At 52.9% G+C, this 16038-nt stretch overlaps 1 protein-coding gene across 12 annotated transcripts in view; it reads right to left on the bottom strand.

The window, feature by feature from the left end:
• Nucleotides 1–16038, bottom strand: part of SPECC1L (sperm antigen with calponin homology and coiled-coil domains 1 like) — a 131029-nt gene continuing 114991 nt past the window's right edge. For all 12 annotated transcript variants that reach the window (XM_021073804.1, XM_021073802.1, XM_021073799.1 and 9 more), the window contains 3 exons: nt 3999–4115; nt 3319–3378; nt 1–1865 (listed from right to left, as the gene is read on the bottom strand). In XM_021073804.1, the coding sequence (XP_020929463.1) occupies nt 1776–1865; nt 3319–3378; nt 3999–4115 (267 nt within the window). In that variant the 3' untranslated portion in view covers nt 1–1775. The remainder of the gene's footprint in view (nt 1866–3318; nt 3379–3998; nt 4116–16038) is intronic.

Below are 16038 nucleotides of genomic sequence, written 5' to 3'. Positions count from 1 at the left end.
TGCGTTCCAACAGTTTTAATACATTCAAGAATATTTAATAGAACAATATTAAAAAGTATCATCAGAAGCATCTGCAGAAGCCCATGGTGGAGAAAACAACACCAGTCCTTTTGCTATAAAGCTTGTGCTTGACGGGAGGAGGCAGCATGACTCCCTGGAGGCTTCTCAGCACCTGCCACTGGACCAACAGCACCCCAGCACTTCCAGGTACATGTGACCATCCAGATCTCCCCTTAAAGCTGACAGTGTTACAAGTGATAAGTCATGCTTCTGGAATCCTCTCAACTGTGGATCCACGTGAAAATCGTGGGCAGCCCAGCTGCATGGCCTCTTGTCAGAGAGAGGGGCTGGGCTCCCAGGAGGCCCTCCACAAGGCCACTCTCCGCCCTGTCACCGACCCCAGGGCTCACGCCACTGGCAGTGGCCACCTTCCTCCAGAGAATGCCAGCAACATCCACCTGCCCTGCAGCAAGGGCTGCCAGGGTGGACTCACTGTACCTGGAAGGGGCAGCAGTGCGGATGCAGACCCAGGGGAGTCTCCACTAGACAAAAGAGGACCCCCACCCATGTCAAGAGACAAGAACGTGACTGCAGGTCAGGCACACAGGGTCCAGACAGGCGCCCAGGCCGCAAGGGCAGATGAGAGAGAAAAGCCGAGTGGAGAGTCACTGAAAAGCAATGCTACTCCTCTGACAGCCACTCAGCTGACAGCACAGGGTACCCGTCAACGGAGCCACAGATGCAAGGACTGAGGCATGGCAGAGGGGCCGGGACAGGTGTCCAGTTCACTGGGGTCTCCCGTGAGCTCAGGCTGCGTGCTGCTTGCTGGGTTGCTCCTTCTGCAGCTGAAATCGGGTGCTTCCCAGGTGGCTCTGATCTGGGCTGGCCTGGAAGCACCTGCTCAAGCGCAGAGCCCTTCCTCACACCCTGCTTCTGCCTCTGGGGTGGCAGCTCCTCCTCCTGCTACTTTGTGCTCTGTAAGCAGCAGGTCTGGACATGGTTCCAGCACCGGTGGCTGCAACAGGCACATGGGAGAGGTGGGCTCCGTCCCAAAGCCCCTGCCCCAAAGGGCGAGCTAAGGCACTTTCTTCCACCCTGCCTGGAAGGGCCAAGGCCAAGCAACTGTGGCTGAAATCAACCCCGGCCTCTCTCCTGTTCAGCTTCATCTCCTGTTTTTTTCTGACATCGCTCTTGGCTTTTATCACCTCACATCCAGATTTTGTGTTTTATCGCTATGCTAAAACAATTTAACTTTGGTGCTAAAAGAACAGGAGCTATTTCCCCCTAATATTGCTCATAAGAAAAAACATTTTAACTAAAGAACTCCTTATGAAAAATTCCATTGTCCAGAAGCCTAAGGTTGGCACTGGGTTTCCAAGCCCTGGAGTAGAGGACAGCCCTGACCAGTCTCCGCGTGAGCACAGTAGCAGAGCGGGAGGGCGGGGAGCATGGGTCTCTGCTTGCTGGCCAGGACGCCCTGTCACATGGGTGGGAGGCAGGGACCTGTTCTAAGTGCGAACGCTTCCGTGACCTGGTGAGCTGCCCATGCATGAGGCCCCTTCTCCCACCCGCAGCGGTGACACGGCTCTCTTCAGCAAATCAGTGTGTGTGCGGAGCCCTGGCTGGACAGGAGCCCAGCCTGAGCGAGGGCCACACAGGCCGAGTCCTCCCTCGGGGGTGAGGCCCACAGGCTGCGGTGCAGCTGTAGAGTAGCTGAAAGCTCGCAGGCTGGAGCAATGGCCCTGGGGCCCCAGGCGATGGCGGGGCCTCTGGGCTCAGGTTTCGAAGTACTTGTAGATGGCTGTCACATACAGCATCACGTTCTGCCAGTCCGGCCGCTCTGTCCGCACCATCTCGTTAATGTCCTGCCAGAAGAGGAAAAGGCTGGTCAGAGCCTGGGATGCCTCCCGGCCACAGCATCACTGGATCTGTGGCTCTGGGCTGGGCAGGGCCTCCCTCACAGGACTTTTGCCTGAGCCTGATCACGCAGGTCAGAGGGCAAGACTCTGGCTCCGTCCCTACCAAGCATCAGCATCTTCCCGAGTTGTCCACCTGCCCAGGCTACCCCTGCACCCACCACAGCCCCAGGCTGGAAGGCACGTCTTCTCTGGGGATATCCTCCCCACCTGCTTCTCCCGTGTCACCTTTGAGAGTGCTTCTCACCAGGCACCGCCTGGGATAGCCTGTGGGCCAAGGCTCCCAGACCCACACCTGCACCATGGTGGGTGGACCCGATAGCCAGGACACCCCACTCTCATATCCTGCATGACATGGTCTGGGAGATGTCAGCTGATGCTTCGGGAAAGTGAATAGGGAGCTCTGGGCTGTGAGGTGTGCCCAGGAGGCCCCCACAAGAGACCCCTGGTCCCTGAGCAACATCTAGGACTGAAGGGCACTGCCCCCAGGAGTCCCATGGGTGTAGGACATGAATGGGCCACAAGAGCCAGCAGGGTGGAGAAAAAGAATATATGCACGCTCAGTAGAAGAATCTCAATGGGGCGGGGGGGTGGGGGAGATGGACGGACACTGCCTGCTTTTTATGTATTAGAAGTTTACATGTGATATGAAATGTCCAATAATGGAAAATATTTCAATGACTAACTTCTACATACAATTGAATAGAAGCTCCTCAAAAACACGTATTTCTATGAATTCAAAACCAATTCAAAACCACGTTTACGGGACTCAACACAAACACCATGAACATGTCTGCAGAGTAAAGATGAGTACAAATACTTCTTCATAGTTACCACTTGTTATAAGGCAGGGAGATGGGCACCCTGGGGTGGGAGGTGGCCCTGGGCGTCCCTGACCTGGGCCTGTGGGGTTCCTTCACTCTGTGGAGCCCCGAGCCATGCAACCCCACATACTGTTTACTTCATGTGTCCCTGGGTGTGGAAAATCTGGCTTTGCATTTGGATGCAGTATTTCTCCCAGAAAGTCAGACTTGGTGATGAGGCAGGAGAACAGAAGCATGTCTGTCCTGAGCTATTACAGCTGCTGGGCACAGGCCTAAGGGCAACCCAATCCCAGCTTCCTCTGGCTCCTTTCCTGCACAAGTGCAGCCTCAGGGTGGTGCCCTTGAGAGGTGTCCCGGGGCCCCATCTGCCCTCCCTCTGCTCTGACACAGGCAGGCAGACCTGCCAAAATGTGCCTCTGACCCCCCCCAATTAAGGGCACTTCCTGGGGGTGCTTGATGTGAGGCATGAAGGGCCCTGGGGCGACCATCTGCACCCCACCCAGCAGCCTCCTAAGGTCTCTCTTCATGAGGGAGCTCTCCCTGTCTGTCACACCTCCCTCCTGGGGACGTGGGCTCACCAGTGTGGATTTGATGCCGACACTCTCAGCTGCCTGGAAGGCCAGGGTGAAGTTCCTTCTCTGTAAAAGAAACCCCGTGAGTGCATGGATGAGGTGAGCCAGGGAAGGGTGGCCTGGTACAGACGGACACACGTCTCCGCCCAGCACTGGCCCGAGCACCAGCCTGCATGCACCCCGTGCCCGCCACATGCTGACCACCTCCCCACAGGGCCCTCCTGCCCTTCTCATGGCCAGCTGTGGAGTGACACCCCCTCATTTGTTCTTTCCTCTCTACAGAGAAGGGGCACCTCTTGCACATTCGCCCTAAGCTGCCTGGACACCCTCGAAGCTAGTAAGAAACACTTGTGAAATCGTTCCCTCCCAAGGGATCTCTGAAGGTCGTCTGAAGGGCAGGAGGAGCTGGTGGTGGGGAGAGGGAGGATTGGGTCTGGGTACCTTCCCAGGGCCCTTCTGGGCAGGGGCTGTGCCATTGGCTGGTCCTGGATGGATGTGGAGGACACTGGCCTGGCGTGTGTGGGTGGTGCTACCCGGACCACTCAGGCCTGCAGCAGCACTCCTCACCAAGCCCCGACCCTAAATGTTGTCACCCTAGGAGGACCGGCAGCTGCCTGGGATGGCCGTCACCTGAGGCAGGCCACTGGGGTGTGAATGCTGGGAGCTGGGCCCGTTCGTGGCCTTACCTTATCCTGGCTGTTCAGCTCCTGGTAGGGAATATGAGCAGGAAGGTATGTGTGCAGCAGAGCGCAGAAGGCTAGCCCATCATTCCAGCTGCTGCTGAAGTTGGTGATGTCGATATTCTGAAAAGGAAAGAAGGAAAACACGTAAGGAACACAGAGACAGCTGCGGGATCCTCCAGAGACAGCCGAGGAGGGCAGAGGAGGCCTTGAGCCCGGGCATGGCGAGCCCCTGGAGAAAGCCCAGTAGGCTGGAGGCCAGGTCCCAGGGCCGGTGATTGGCTCCCACCCCACCCACCAGATCACTGCTACTACGGTGGCACAAATCTGAGTCATCCAAACTCTCAACTGAAAGAGTTTTGGCCCAAGGGAACAAGAACCCTTTTGAAGCTGAAATTCCACAATGAAATTTAAAAATTTATACACTTTGAAAATGCCACAAACTGAAAAAGAGAGCACCCACAGACCCCCAGCACCTCCTGTTTCATGCAGGTTCTAAGCACATAAGTCCGATTTCTAGATGACTCTGCTCCCAGACACAGGCCACCAGCTCTGGCTGCCGGTTCTCGCCACCCCCGGAGCAGCAGTCACAGAGCAATACTGTGCCTATCTGCAGGGAGTTCTACACAGTCTGTCACCCCTGAAAACCCACCCACCCAAAAAACCTGTTTGGTCCTGACACCAAGGAGGGCCGAGGGGAGGGTGGGGACAAGGCCATCTTTGTCCAGCCTCATGCCTTGGGGGTTGGGGGGAGTCTCCTCACAAACGCAGTAGGTGATGCACCAAACCTTCCACAAGCTCTGTCACCAAAGGGAACCCTCTGGCCCTGACTACAGGCACCCAGGACACTGCCCTCTGGGGACTTTTGCTCAACTATGGTCCTCCCAAAGGGCAGCAGTTCTGCAGGCAATTATCCTGGAGGTCATGTCCCTTGGTCGCTGCTGACCCGGCCCAGAGGCGTGGTTCATAAACTATGGTGAGGAGAGTGACCAGATTAAGGCACAAACGAGTGCAAACCTGCCAACTGTCACAGGGAAAGGTCACAGTAAGCTTGTGATGGCCCTAGTGCTAACTCACCTAGCTGCCATCTAAGTGCACTGCCAGCCACTTAGTGACTTCACCAACCCCCACAAGAAGAGGCCCAGGCAGCCCCTGCCTCAGTGGTCCCCACACTTCCGGCCATGAAGACACAGTCCAAGTCAGCCCCTGCTACATTCCCAACAGGCCGGCCGCCCTGCAGGGCCTCCTCTCTGGCGGGCGATGATGTCACTGCCACAGAAACCTGACACTTTGATCTCATCTGAATCTCAGGAAGCAGCTAGCTGGGGGGCATCCAGGGAAGTGAAGTCGCCTGTCTAAGGTGCTGGGCTGGCAGCAGGAAGGACGGGGACAGAACCCTCGTCCCAAGCATCCTATGGGTAAGTGTGTCACTTGAATTCTCACCAACACCAAAGTGTTTTCCGGGAGGAGGCTCAGGTCACAGAGCTGGTCTGTGTGATTTCTCACACAGCTGAACATCCAAAGCTCGCAGTCCTCCTCATCCTCATGGCCAAGGGCCCTGATGCAAAAGCAAGAACACTGGCACCGCCATGCGGACGGCGTGGCAAGGAGCCTCTTCATGATGCATCTGAGCCCTGCCGACCCCCCAACCTTGCCCCTGGGTCACATGCACGTCTGGAGGAAAACAAGCCTCCACTTCCTGCCGCTACGTGCCTGGCCTCACTGGGCCCGCGGCAAAGGCTGTGGGAACACGGCATCCCAGCTTCCTCTGGACAGGAACCTACAGCTCCTCGTGTACAAAACACCCCAAGGAGACATAGGGCCTGGAGCCCCAGGGCAGCGAGTTTCATGCACAATGATGACCGCACCTCCAAATCAAAACAACCTCAGTCCAGACCAGCGCCCACCTTTACAAGCTGGAGGAGCCTGGCTGGTCAGCCCACAGAGGATGCTGGGGAAGGAGCCAGGCCTGAAACAGGGGAGTGTGGTGCAGTCAGAGAGGCCTGTACCCTCTGCTCCCAACTCACAGTCTACTTAAGTGTTTCTAATGTTCAGGGCCAAAAATCCACCTACTACGAAGTAACAGACAGAACACAGAAAAGTGTACAAATGACAATGCTGATCTCCAAGGCTAAACGGCTTGGTGAGGAAGTTCCCCTCACCTCCTACCTGTGTTCTGAATGTCATGGCTGTTATAGCCCGTAATAAAATGATAGGATTCATACGAATAAATGCATGGAAAGGTACAAAACTTTAGGGAATTGCCAGAGAAATGGCCATTCCCACAGGAGATACCCCCTCCCACTCACCTAGCTTCCCACTGGCTGTGCCCACACCAGGACCACAGGGGACCAGGGCCCCACCATGTTTCCTCAATGATGGAGACCTGGGGCAAATGAGGCCTCCCGCCTTCTTCCCCATCTGCTCCCCTGCCCTCTGCCTGGATCCAGCAGAGTGAGGTCTGGGGAAGAACTTCCTCTTGAAGGAATGGAGTGATCTGCTTGCTGACTTGTGGCCCGGCCACCCACCAGGGCCTTCAGACAAGAACAGGGATGACCCATGTGGTATGTGGGTGAGTGGCCCAGGGAACGAGTCACCTCAAAATCATCCAAAACTCAAGGTGAGAGGGGCAACAGCTCTAGGACAGTTCATCTCAAAGGAACTCCAATGCCATGGAAGTGCTTTCTGGCCGGGGTGATGGGCCTCCCATGTGGACCGTCTCCACAGGCCTGTGAGGACCCAACAGCTGCCTCCTTCCAGGGTGGTGAAGGGGACCTTGGCCTTAGGGAAGGAGCCAGGGTGCTGACACCCAGTGAGACATGCTGAGGCCCAGAGGTGGAGGCCTAGGAAAGGCTGGTCTGGGGCTCCATTCCCCACATGGTGAGTGGTCAGCTGGGGCCCAGCCCGACTCATAGGACAGAGCCTGGCAGGCGGACCCAACAGGTGTGGTTGTGCTGGGAGCAGGGGATGTTGGGCAGCAGGTGGGGAGAGGAAGTGACAGTACAGATACTCTGGTGTGAAGCAAACTGGACTTGGGGACTGACTAGCTGTGGGGAGGACGAGAGCCCATGGTTTCAGGTGGCAGAATGGGACACCAAGGGCATCTAGTGACGCATGGCCCACTCCTGAGAGCTACGTCCACAGTGCTCTGAGATGCCCAGGGAGGCACCTGGTGCTGACTGGACACCTGCAGATGGGGCTGGGGGGTGGAGGGGGGTTGTCGGGGTGGCCGGAGCAGATACTGAGAGGGTGGATACTGAGAGGGTGGGAGGCCTGAGACCAAGCTCCACAGTGTAAGGGCCACACAGGAGACAGTCACGTTCAACAGGACACAGGGGAAGGCCTGATGGGTGTGACAAACCCAGAAGTCAAAGGAAGAGGGTGTTGGGGCCGGGGAGAGGGTTCACAGTATTGGAGCTTCGGAGAGGACAGAAGCCTGAAAACCCCCTGCACCCCGGCATCCGGGTGGCCATCAATCACAGCAAGCAGGCTGCGAGGGCATGGGCACCCACAACCACATGGCCAGACCTGTCCTGGCCTCACAGCTCTCACTGACAGGCTTTCCACAGCTTTGTCTAGAACTGCAGCAAGCGGCATCTTCAGTGCATAGGAGGGTCCTGTTTGCCAGTGCCTATCTCTCACAAGAGGATGAAGGGTCGAGGGCCTTCCTCCTGCCATCCAACTCGATCCCCACAGTTTTGCAGTTCTGGTGTAGGCCAGCCAGCCTTTCAGAACAAACCACTCGTACAGCCCAAACCATGCTGCTTTGAGAGGAACATGCACACTAACAGGGAGGAATCTCTTCACTCCTCATAGGTGATGCCAAGCTTTCTAAGAGGAAAAACAGTTTTCTTTTAAAATAGAGGCATGGGATTTCCTGTCGTGGTGCAGCGGAAATGAACCCAACTAGGAACCATAAGGCTGCAGGGTTGGACCCCTGGCCTCGCTCAGTGGGTTAAGGATCCGGCATTGACGTGAGCTGTGGTGTAGGTCGCAGACGTGGCTCGGATCTGGTGTTGCTGTGGCTGTGGTGTAGGCCAGCAGTAACAGCTCCGATTAGACCCCTAGCCTGGGAACTTCCATATGCCACGGTGTGGCCCTAAAAAGACAAAAGACAAAAAAATACTAAAATAAAATAAAAACTAAACTAAACTAAAATAGAAGACACAGGAAATCCCATTGTGGTGCAGTGGAAACGAATCCAACTAAAAACCATGAGGTTGGAGTTCCTGTCGTGGCGCAGTGGTTAATGAATCCGACTAGGAACCATGAGGTTGCGGGTTCGGTCCCTGCCCTTGCTCAGTGGGTTAATAATCCAGCGTTGCTGTGAGCTGTGGTGTAGGTTGCAGACGCGGCTCGGATCCCGTGTTGCTGTGGCTGTGGCATAGGCCGGCAGCTGTAGCTCTGCTTCAACCCCTAGCCTGGGAACCTCCATATGCCACGGGAGCGGCCCAAGAAATGGCAAAAAGACAAAAAATAAAATAAAAAATAAAAACCATGAGGTTGAAGGTTCGACCCCTGGCCTCACTCAGTGGGTTAAGGATCTGGCATTGCTGTGAGCTGTGCTGTAGGTTGCAGACGTGGCTCAGATCCTGCATTGCTGTGGCTGTGGCATAGGCCGGCAGCTGTAACTCTGCTTCAACCCCTAGCCTAGGAATCTCCATATGCTGCAAGTGTGGCCCTAAAAAGCAATCAATCAATCAATCAATAAGAAACAGAGTAATTACAATGCAAGTTGCTAGTTAATGAATTCAGATTTTGCACTGAGCTCCCAAGTCTTTTCAGGGCTTTCCTACCGCACAAGAGAAGTCTAGATTTGGACAATAACAAGAGGACCACGGGATGAGCCAGAGCAAAAGTTCACAAAAGCCTTGAGCACAGACTCAAATGAGGTGCTCTGCCCCATTTTCACCTGAAGGTGCCCATCCTTCCATGCAGGAAGCGTCCACGGTGACCTGTGGCAGAGGGTTCTGACTGCACCCAAACCTCTGCTCACTTCTCACCTCAGAAAGCTCAGCCCCAGCTGTGAAATCGCTGGCCCCTCACTGCCCTCAGTGGACGGGGCCCCAGCCCAGGACACTGGCCGCCCTGCGCCTATGACCTTCCATACAGCAGGTGGGGGCTCCCCCTCTGTGCACCGAGGGGTGGCGGGGGAGTACAAGAGCCAAAGAATTGCATAAATTTCAACAGAATAAGACGGCAAATATGTCACAAAACATCTTACAATGTTTTCATTTGTCAGAACTTTAATTAAGGGCCATAAAATACAACCTCGAACACATCTTCCTTAGTTATTTAGGCTCTGATCTATTTAAGGAAATGCCACTTTTACGGGTACAAGGCAAAAAGCCAAAACCCATGATTCATCTCTGTAGCACGCACGCACACACCACTTCCTCCCGCCGTGTGAGCTGCCATGGCAGGTCCTGACCGTGAGCGAGAACACGGCCACCTCAGGAGGTAGGAGGGAGCCACAAACAAACCACTGCCCAGGAGCCTCACGGCCTCATCCCTGAGTACATACAGGGCAGGTTTGGAGGGTGTCTGGAAATCTCAGGGTGGGGGCAGTCCAGAGGGGAGATGCAGGGTCTAAAAGAGCAGGAAAACCATCAGGAGGCAGTTCTTACTGCTCCAGGGAGTGACTGATGACAGACGTCCTGGGAGGAGCACGCAGCAGCTTGCTGGTACTCAGGGAGGCGGCAGAGGAACCAGCAGGCCCGCGTCAGCTGCACATCTGAGGGTGCAGACATGGGAACCTTGGCTCTGTCCCCTTTCTGAAGTTTAGCCAAGCTCCACTTCAGGTGGGGGTGGGGGGAGACGGCAGGTGTCCGGGGAGAGTCTGAGGCCCACTCCTCACCATGTCCGTGTTGGGATTTGTGTGTAAAGCAGGAAGAGGGAAGGAAGGATGCTAGGGAAGGCAGCCTAGGGTGGACAGTGACCCTGAAGACACAGGCCCGCACCCTATGCCCCTGAGCAGAAAGGAGTTCCAATAAGGACCCTCAATCCTCTCTGTGCACCAGAATCACCTGCAAAAGCTTTTCAAGGCGAAAGGTACTCAGCCCTCCCCCGGCTGGTCTGGGCACCACTCTCTGCAGAGGTCCCCAGACACCCAAGGGTGTGGCCAGGAGGCAGGACCACCAACCCCAAGACCAAAGGTGGCTGGAAGCAAGATGGCCGGGACGTCCCACCACGAGGCCCACCCAGCCCAGCTGGACTCGCTCACGACCCCGAGCACTGGGTAACCAGGGCAGAACCAAGCATTAGACAGAACCTTCCCGCCCAGACTGGACATCAAGGCCAAAGAGGTGATGAAAATGTCTGTCTAAAAGGAGGAATTCCAGTGATGGACCGAGCAGCATCTCTTGGCAGCCATGATCATTAGCGCAGCGACTGGCCCCACTCCCTTCTACCTGGACAGACAGATATAACTCCACAGCCGACACACTTCTGCCAAAACTCTGAACTGAGATCGAACTCTACTGCTGTTGAAGCAGGGACAACATTGTAGGGCTGTAATCAGCAAAACCTAAAATGTAGATGCACTAAGGGACACATGGTCCAGTTCCTTCCAAAGACAAAGCAAAAGTAAAAGAATAAAAGAGGATGGGGAGTTTTAAGATTAAAATGGACTTAAAAGAGGAATATTATTCAAATGCAATGTCAACCTTGTTTGGATCTGCAGCACATGGAGGTTCCCAGGCTAGGGGTCCAATTGGAGCTACAGCTGCCAGCCTACACCACAGCCACAGCAACACCAGATCTGAGCCGAGTCTGCGATCTACACCACAGCTCACAGCAACGCCGGATCCTTAACCCACTGAGCGAGGCCAGGGATCGAACCTGAAACCTCATGGTTCCTAGTCGGATTTGTTTCTGCTGCGCCAAGATGGGAACTCCAGGATCTTTTTTTTCCCAGCCACCCCTGCAGCATATGGAAGTTCTCAGGCCAGGGATCAAATCAAGCTGCAGCTGCCAGCCTACATCACAGCTGTGACAATACTGGATCCTTAACCCAGTGCGCTAGGCCAAGGACCAAACTCGCACCTCATGCACACCAGATCCTTAATCCACTGCACCCCAATGGGAACTCCAGCCTTGTACAGACCATAATTCAAGCAAATCAACCATGTAAAACTAAACATGATTCAACTGGGAAGTTCAAACTCTGTCCAAATGTGTGATGACACTGGGAATCAGCCAGGTGGGGCTCCAGAGTAAGAGCTGTGGCGGATGAACCTGGGGCTGGGAATGTGTACCAGAGTGTTATTCCACTCTTCTCATCACTTTAGTGTATATTTGAAAATTTCCATGAAAACCGAAACAACCTACAATTCAACAACAAACAATCCAATGGCCCAAAAGTGAGAATTAACAGATAACCTGAACACACTTCTCCGAAGCTGACAGCTCAGTGCCAGAGAACCACAAATCAGAATTAAAATGACACCGACCAGGGTGCACAGAAATCCTAAAAACCAGAAATATCAAATGCTGGTGAGGATGCAGAGAGGACGCCATGCTGGGAGTGTGAGATGGCACAGCTGCCAGGAGAAGGGGAACGGTTCCTTGTAAGTTAAGCCAGAAGCACTGTGTGATCCAGCAAGTCCATAGAGAAAAGAACTGAAAATGGATCTGGAAACAAATACCCGCACAGGAGTGTTCACAGCACAACAGCTGGTCAGTGGGAACCCCATCACTGTCTACCAACCGAAAAATGGATAAACCAAATGGGAAACATACAGAGAAGGGAGCAGTTGTGAGTCATCAAAAGGAACGACACAGGCTATGGGGAAGCTGAACCCTGAAACATTATTGAGTGGACGTAGACACAAAGGCCACATGTTACATGACCCCATTTATATGACACATCCAAAACAGTGACATCCAGAGACAGAGCAGGAGAGTGGTCGTCAGGGGCTGGGGGATGGGGGTAGGGAATGACTGCTAATGGCACGACAGGAAGTTCTGAACTAGACAGTGGTGATGGATGCACAACATGAATGAACTTAATGCCACTGAATCACAGACTTAAAAAAGGCTAAGATGGGAAATTTCACATTATGTGTGCAGCTTTATTAGCAGCTTAAGAGCTAGCTCTGCCTTTTCTAAATTTCATTGAGCTTCGGCAGAGGTTATTATTCTCAAAATGCAATTTCGACCAAAGGAGACTCAGTGATCCAAGCAGCACCTTCTCTGGTGGGTGCCCTGGGGAGGCCTTGGGGTGAGGTGGTCAGAAGTGTGCCCTCACATCAGCCCCCAGCCACTCCAGGAGGTGAGGGTCCAAGGGAGGAAAATCCGGGACAGTCTCCTTCAGTTTATTCTTAGGACAAAGTTACTGCTCTTGTACTCAGAATCTGAAACAGACGTACACAGTATCTTCTGGGTGGAGCGGGTCTTGAAGGCCCAGGGGAGCAGCTCTGACTCCCAACAGGACCCCTTCCAGTCCTCCTTGGGCAAAGGCCCCTCAGTCTCTGCTGCAGCTTCTGGGGACAGCTCTCAAGGGCACTCCTCCGCCTTGAGTCCAAGTTACTCCCTTACTGGTATGAAAGCTACAGAGCAGTGTGGGAGGTACTGTGGAGTTTAGGGTCCCGTAGACCTGGGGTGGCTCCTTACAGCTACAGGTATGGGCACAGTTTAACTTGGAGAGTCTCAATTTTCTCATACATGAAATGAAAAAACACACCCAACTGTGAAGATTAAGAAGCCACTATCTGTAAGGCACAGGGACAGGCCCTCCAGCCCCTCCCCTGCCTCCTAAGACACTCCTACCACACAAACAAGCATAGGACAGGGTGGCCACGCTGGTTTTGAGTCCATCCTCTTCAGTCAATACCCCAGACCCTCAGGACCCTCCATTTGGACCAGACATGAAGAACTGATGGCTCTGTGAGCAGCACTTTCCTGTCCTGGGACCATCGTGCCCACTGCCCAGAGCAGCACTGTGTGGCTATCTTCCCCTCAGGGCAGCTGTTCTCCACCAAGCTCTGAACAGAAACCCTGGAGCACTCTCAGGTCTCCGCCAGGTCTGCCCGATAGCTGCTTTAAGAGAACTCTGAAGGGAAGCAGAGAAAACCCAGGGGAAACAGCCAGAGTATCTGAGAGCTCCAGCACATGAAAAAAGTTTCAGCTTCTGAATATGAGGGCTGCTGAAAATAAGACAACACTTTATACAGCAAAAAAGACAGGTTAAATTTGAAAAATATAATTTATGCAAAAAAGGAAACTACCACACAGAGGCTGCAGCACACTATCAATCCAACTGGAGTGAATGTTTAGACCATAGCACTGGTGGGGACCCTGGCCGGGAGGGTACAGTATGCTACATGTCACACACAGACACAGACACACACACACACACACACGCCCACACCGGCACACTCACCTCTGGAAGCACCAAAACAGAAGGTAGGCCTGGAAGGACCATGGGTCTAATGCGTCCGTCTGACCCAGGCAGCCCAGGAGTGAAGGGGCTGCAGTCCTGCAGCTGCGTGGGGAGGAAGCGATCTCAGGAAAGAGCTGCTGGGACAGCGCGCTCACCTTGAGATGAACTGGCTTGACTGCCTCTGGCAGAAAACCACTGCTCTTTCAAGTCTGTCAGTGGATTCGTTTCTGTAACTACCTGGCGCCATTCTGGCAGAGGGAAAATGGCAAAACCTCTAAAAAGGGGAAGGCAGCTGCAGTGCCAGCCTCCACACTTCTCTCCAGCCTCGGCTTGATGGTTTACTTACTTGCCCCTTGAGGACAGCAAGCAGAGGGAAGCGGGGGAAACACCTTTCTCTGGCCCCCTGGAAAAGGAAGTGACACGCCCATGTCTGTTCCACTGGGCTTCTCAACTCCTGGTTCCTTATTTTCTTGGCTTTATTTTATATATGAGTTGGCTATTTAGTATAAAATACACTAGGATGCAGCCAGAGAGAGAGCATGGAGGGGTACAAGGTCGGTAGAAGTATGAAGACCATGTAAAACTGACTGCTATGTCCACAGTGATCACAAATCTGAGTCACACAGAAGGTGGTCTCATGCCCAAGAAAAAGCTTTTTTTTTTTTTTTTGTTTAGGGCCGCACCCACAGCATATGGAGGTTCCCAGGCTAGGGGTTGAACTGGCACTACAGCTGTCAGCCTACGCCACAGCCACAGCAATGCAGGATCCGAGTCACGTCTGCAACTTACACCATAGCTCACAGTAACGCTGGATCCTTAACCCACTAAGTGAGGCCAGGGATAGAACCTGCATTCTTATGGAGTCTGTATCGGGTTCTTCACCTGCTGAGACACAACGGGAACTCTGGAAAATAACTATTTTCTTTTTCTTTTTAGCGTCGCACTAGTGGCATATGGAAGTTCCCAGGCTAAATAGTGGCCACAGCAACACCGGATCCAAGCTACATCTACCACCTATGCTGTAGCCTGGTGGCAACACCAGATCCTAACCCACTAAGTGAGGTCAGGGATCGAACCTGCATCCTCAAGGAGACTATGTCAGGTTCTTATGAGCCACAACAAGAATTCCAGGGGAAATGAATTCTTGCTGATATACAAGACATAAGTGAATCTAAAAATAATTATGCTCAGTGAGAGAAACCAGACCCCTCCCCAAATTGCATACATTCTGATTCCATTTACACAAAGTTATAAAATATGCAAACCCTACAGTAACAGCAGATCAGTGGTTGCCCCGGGACAGTGGGTGGCTGGGGATGGCACAACGAAGGGAGGACAAAGGAGCATGAGGATACTTTCACAGGTGTGTATATTTATCGAAAGCCATGAAATTGTAAAATTCAAACACGTGCAGTAGTAGTGATCACTTTGTATTATACGGAAATACCAAACACTGTGTTATGCATCAGTAATACACAGTGTTGTGGGTCAATTATATTTCAAAACAGACAAATGCATAGAAAAAGAGATCACGTTTGTAGTAATCAAAAGCGGGGGTGGGGGTGGGAGGGAATTGGAAGGTACAAACGTCCAGCTTCAAGATAAATAGTAGGGATGTAATATAAACAAAATAAATATAATCAACACTGCCATATATTATACATGAAAGTTGTTAGGAGTAAATCCTAACAGTTCTTTCTCATCACAAGAAAAAATACTTTTCGGAGTTCCCGTCATGGCGCAGTGGTTAACGAATCTGACTAGGAACCATGAGGTTCCGGGTTCAATCCCTGGCCTCGCTCAGTGGGTTTAGGATATGGCATTGCTGTGAGCTGTGGTGTAGGTTGCAGATGCTGCTCGGGTCCCACATTGCTGTGGCTCTAGTGCAGGCCGGCGGCTACAGCTCCGATTAGACCCCTAGCCTGGGAATCTCCACATGCCTCGGGAGTGGCCCTAGAAAAGGCAAAAAGACAAAAAAAAAAAAAAAAAAAAAAAAAACCCAAAAAAAACGTTTCTCCTTCATTTTGTATCTGCACAAGATGATGGAGGTTCACTGGACTTACTGCAGTAATCATTTCATGATGCATGTTGAGTCATTAAGCTATACACTTTTTTTTCCCCCCTCTAGGGAGAAAAGGCAAAAAGACCAAAAAAAAAAAAAAAAAAAAATTTACCCAGTGCTATAGATCAGTTCTACCTCAACACATCTGTTTAAAAAAAAAACACAAGTACATCTGGATTTATTTAATCCTTTCAACTTATCCTTGGTGTCTCAGGGTTATATAACTGAATGTCGTGCAGGGCTAAACCATGGAGGAACCAGACCCATGCCAGATCCAGGGCAGAGCTACTGGGAGGCGCTATCTCTGGACGCCTCGGGCGGGCTCCTCTGGTGATGGAGCAGGACCCTTTGCCTATTCACCAACCACCACTGCTCCACCCAAGTTCCTGCTCAACTATGGAAGCAATGCTCCTTTCAAATCATTACCAGGTTCTGCCAGGTCTGTGTCACCTTCTTAAGCAAAAGAGAGTCCCTGTGGCAGACTGGACTCTTCAGAAACAGCCCTGGTGACATTTCTGGGCTGCATCCTCTTCAGAGACTTGCTGCACCTACCACAGACTGCCTCCCTCCCCTAGAGCTGGGCAGGCAGAAGGGATGCTACA

The sequence above is a fragment of the Sus scrofa genome, chromosome 14 (genome assembly GCF_000003025.6).
Source record: "Sus scrofa isolate TJ Tabasco breed Duroc chromosome 14, Sscrofa11.1, whole genome shotgun sequence".
In the NCBI taxonomy this organism is placed as follows: domain Eukaryota; kingdom Metazoa; phylum Chordata; class Mammalia; order Artiodactyla; family Suidae; genus Sus; species Sus scrofa.
This window is presented reverse-complemented; position numbering and strand designations above follow the sequence as displayed.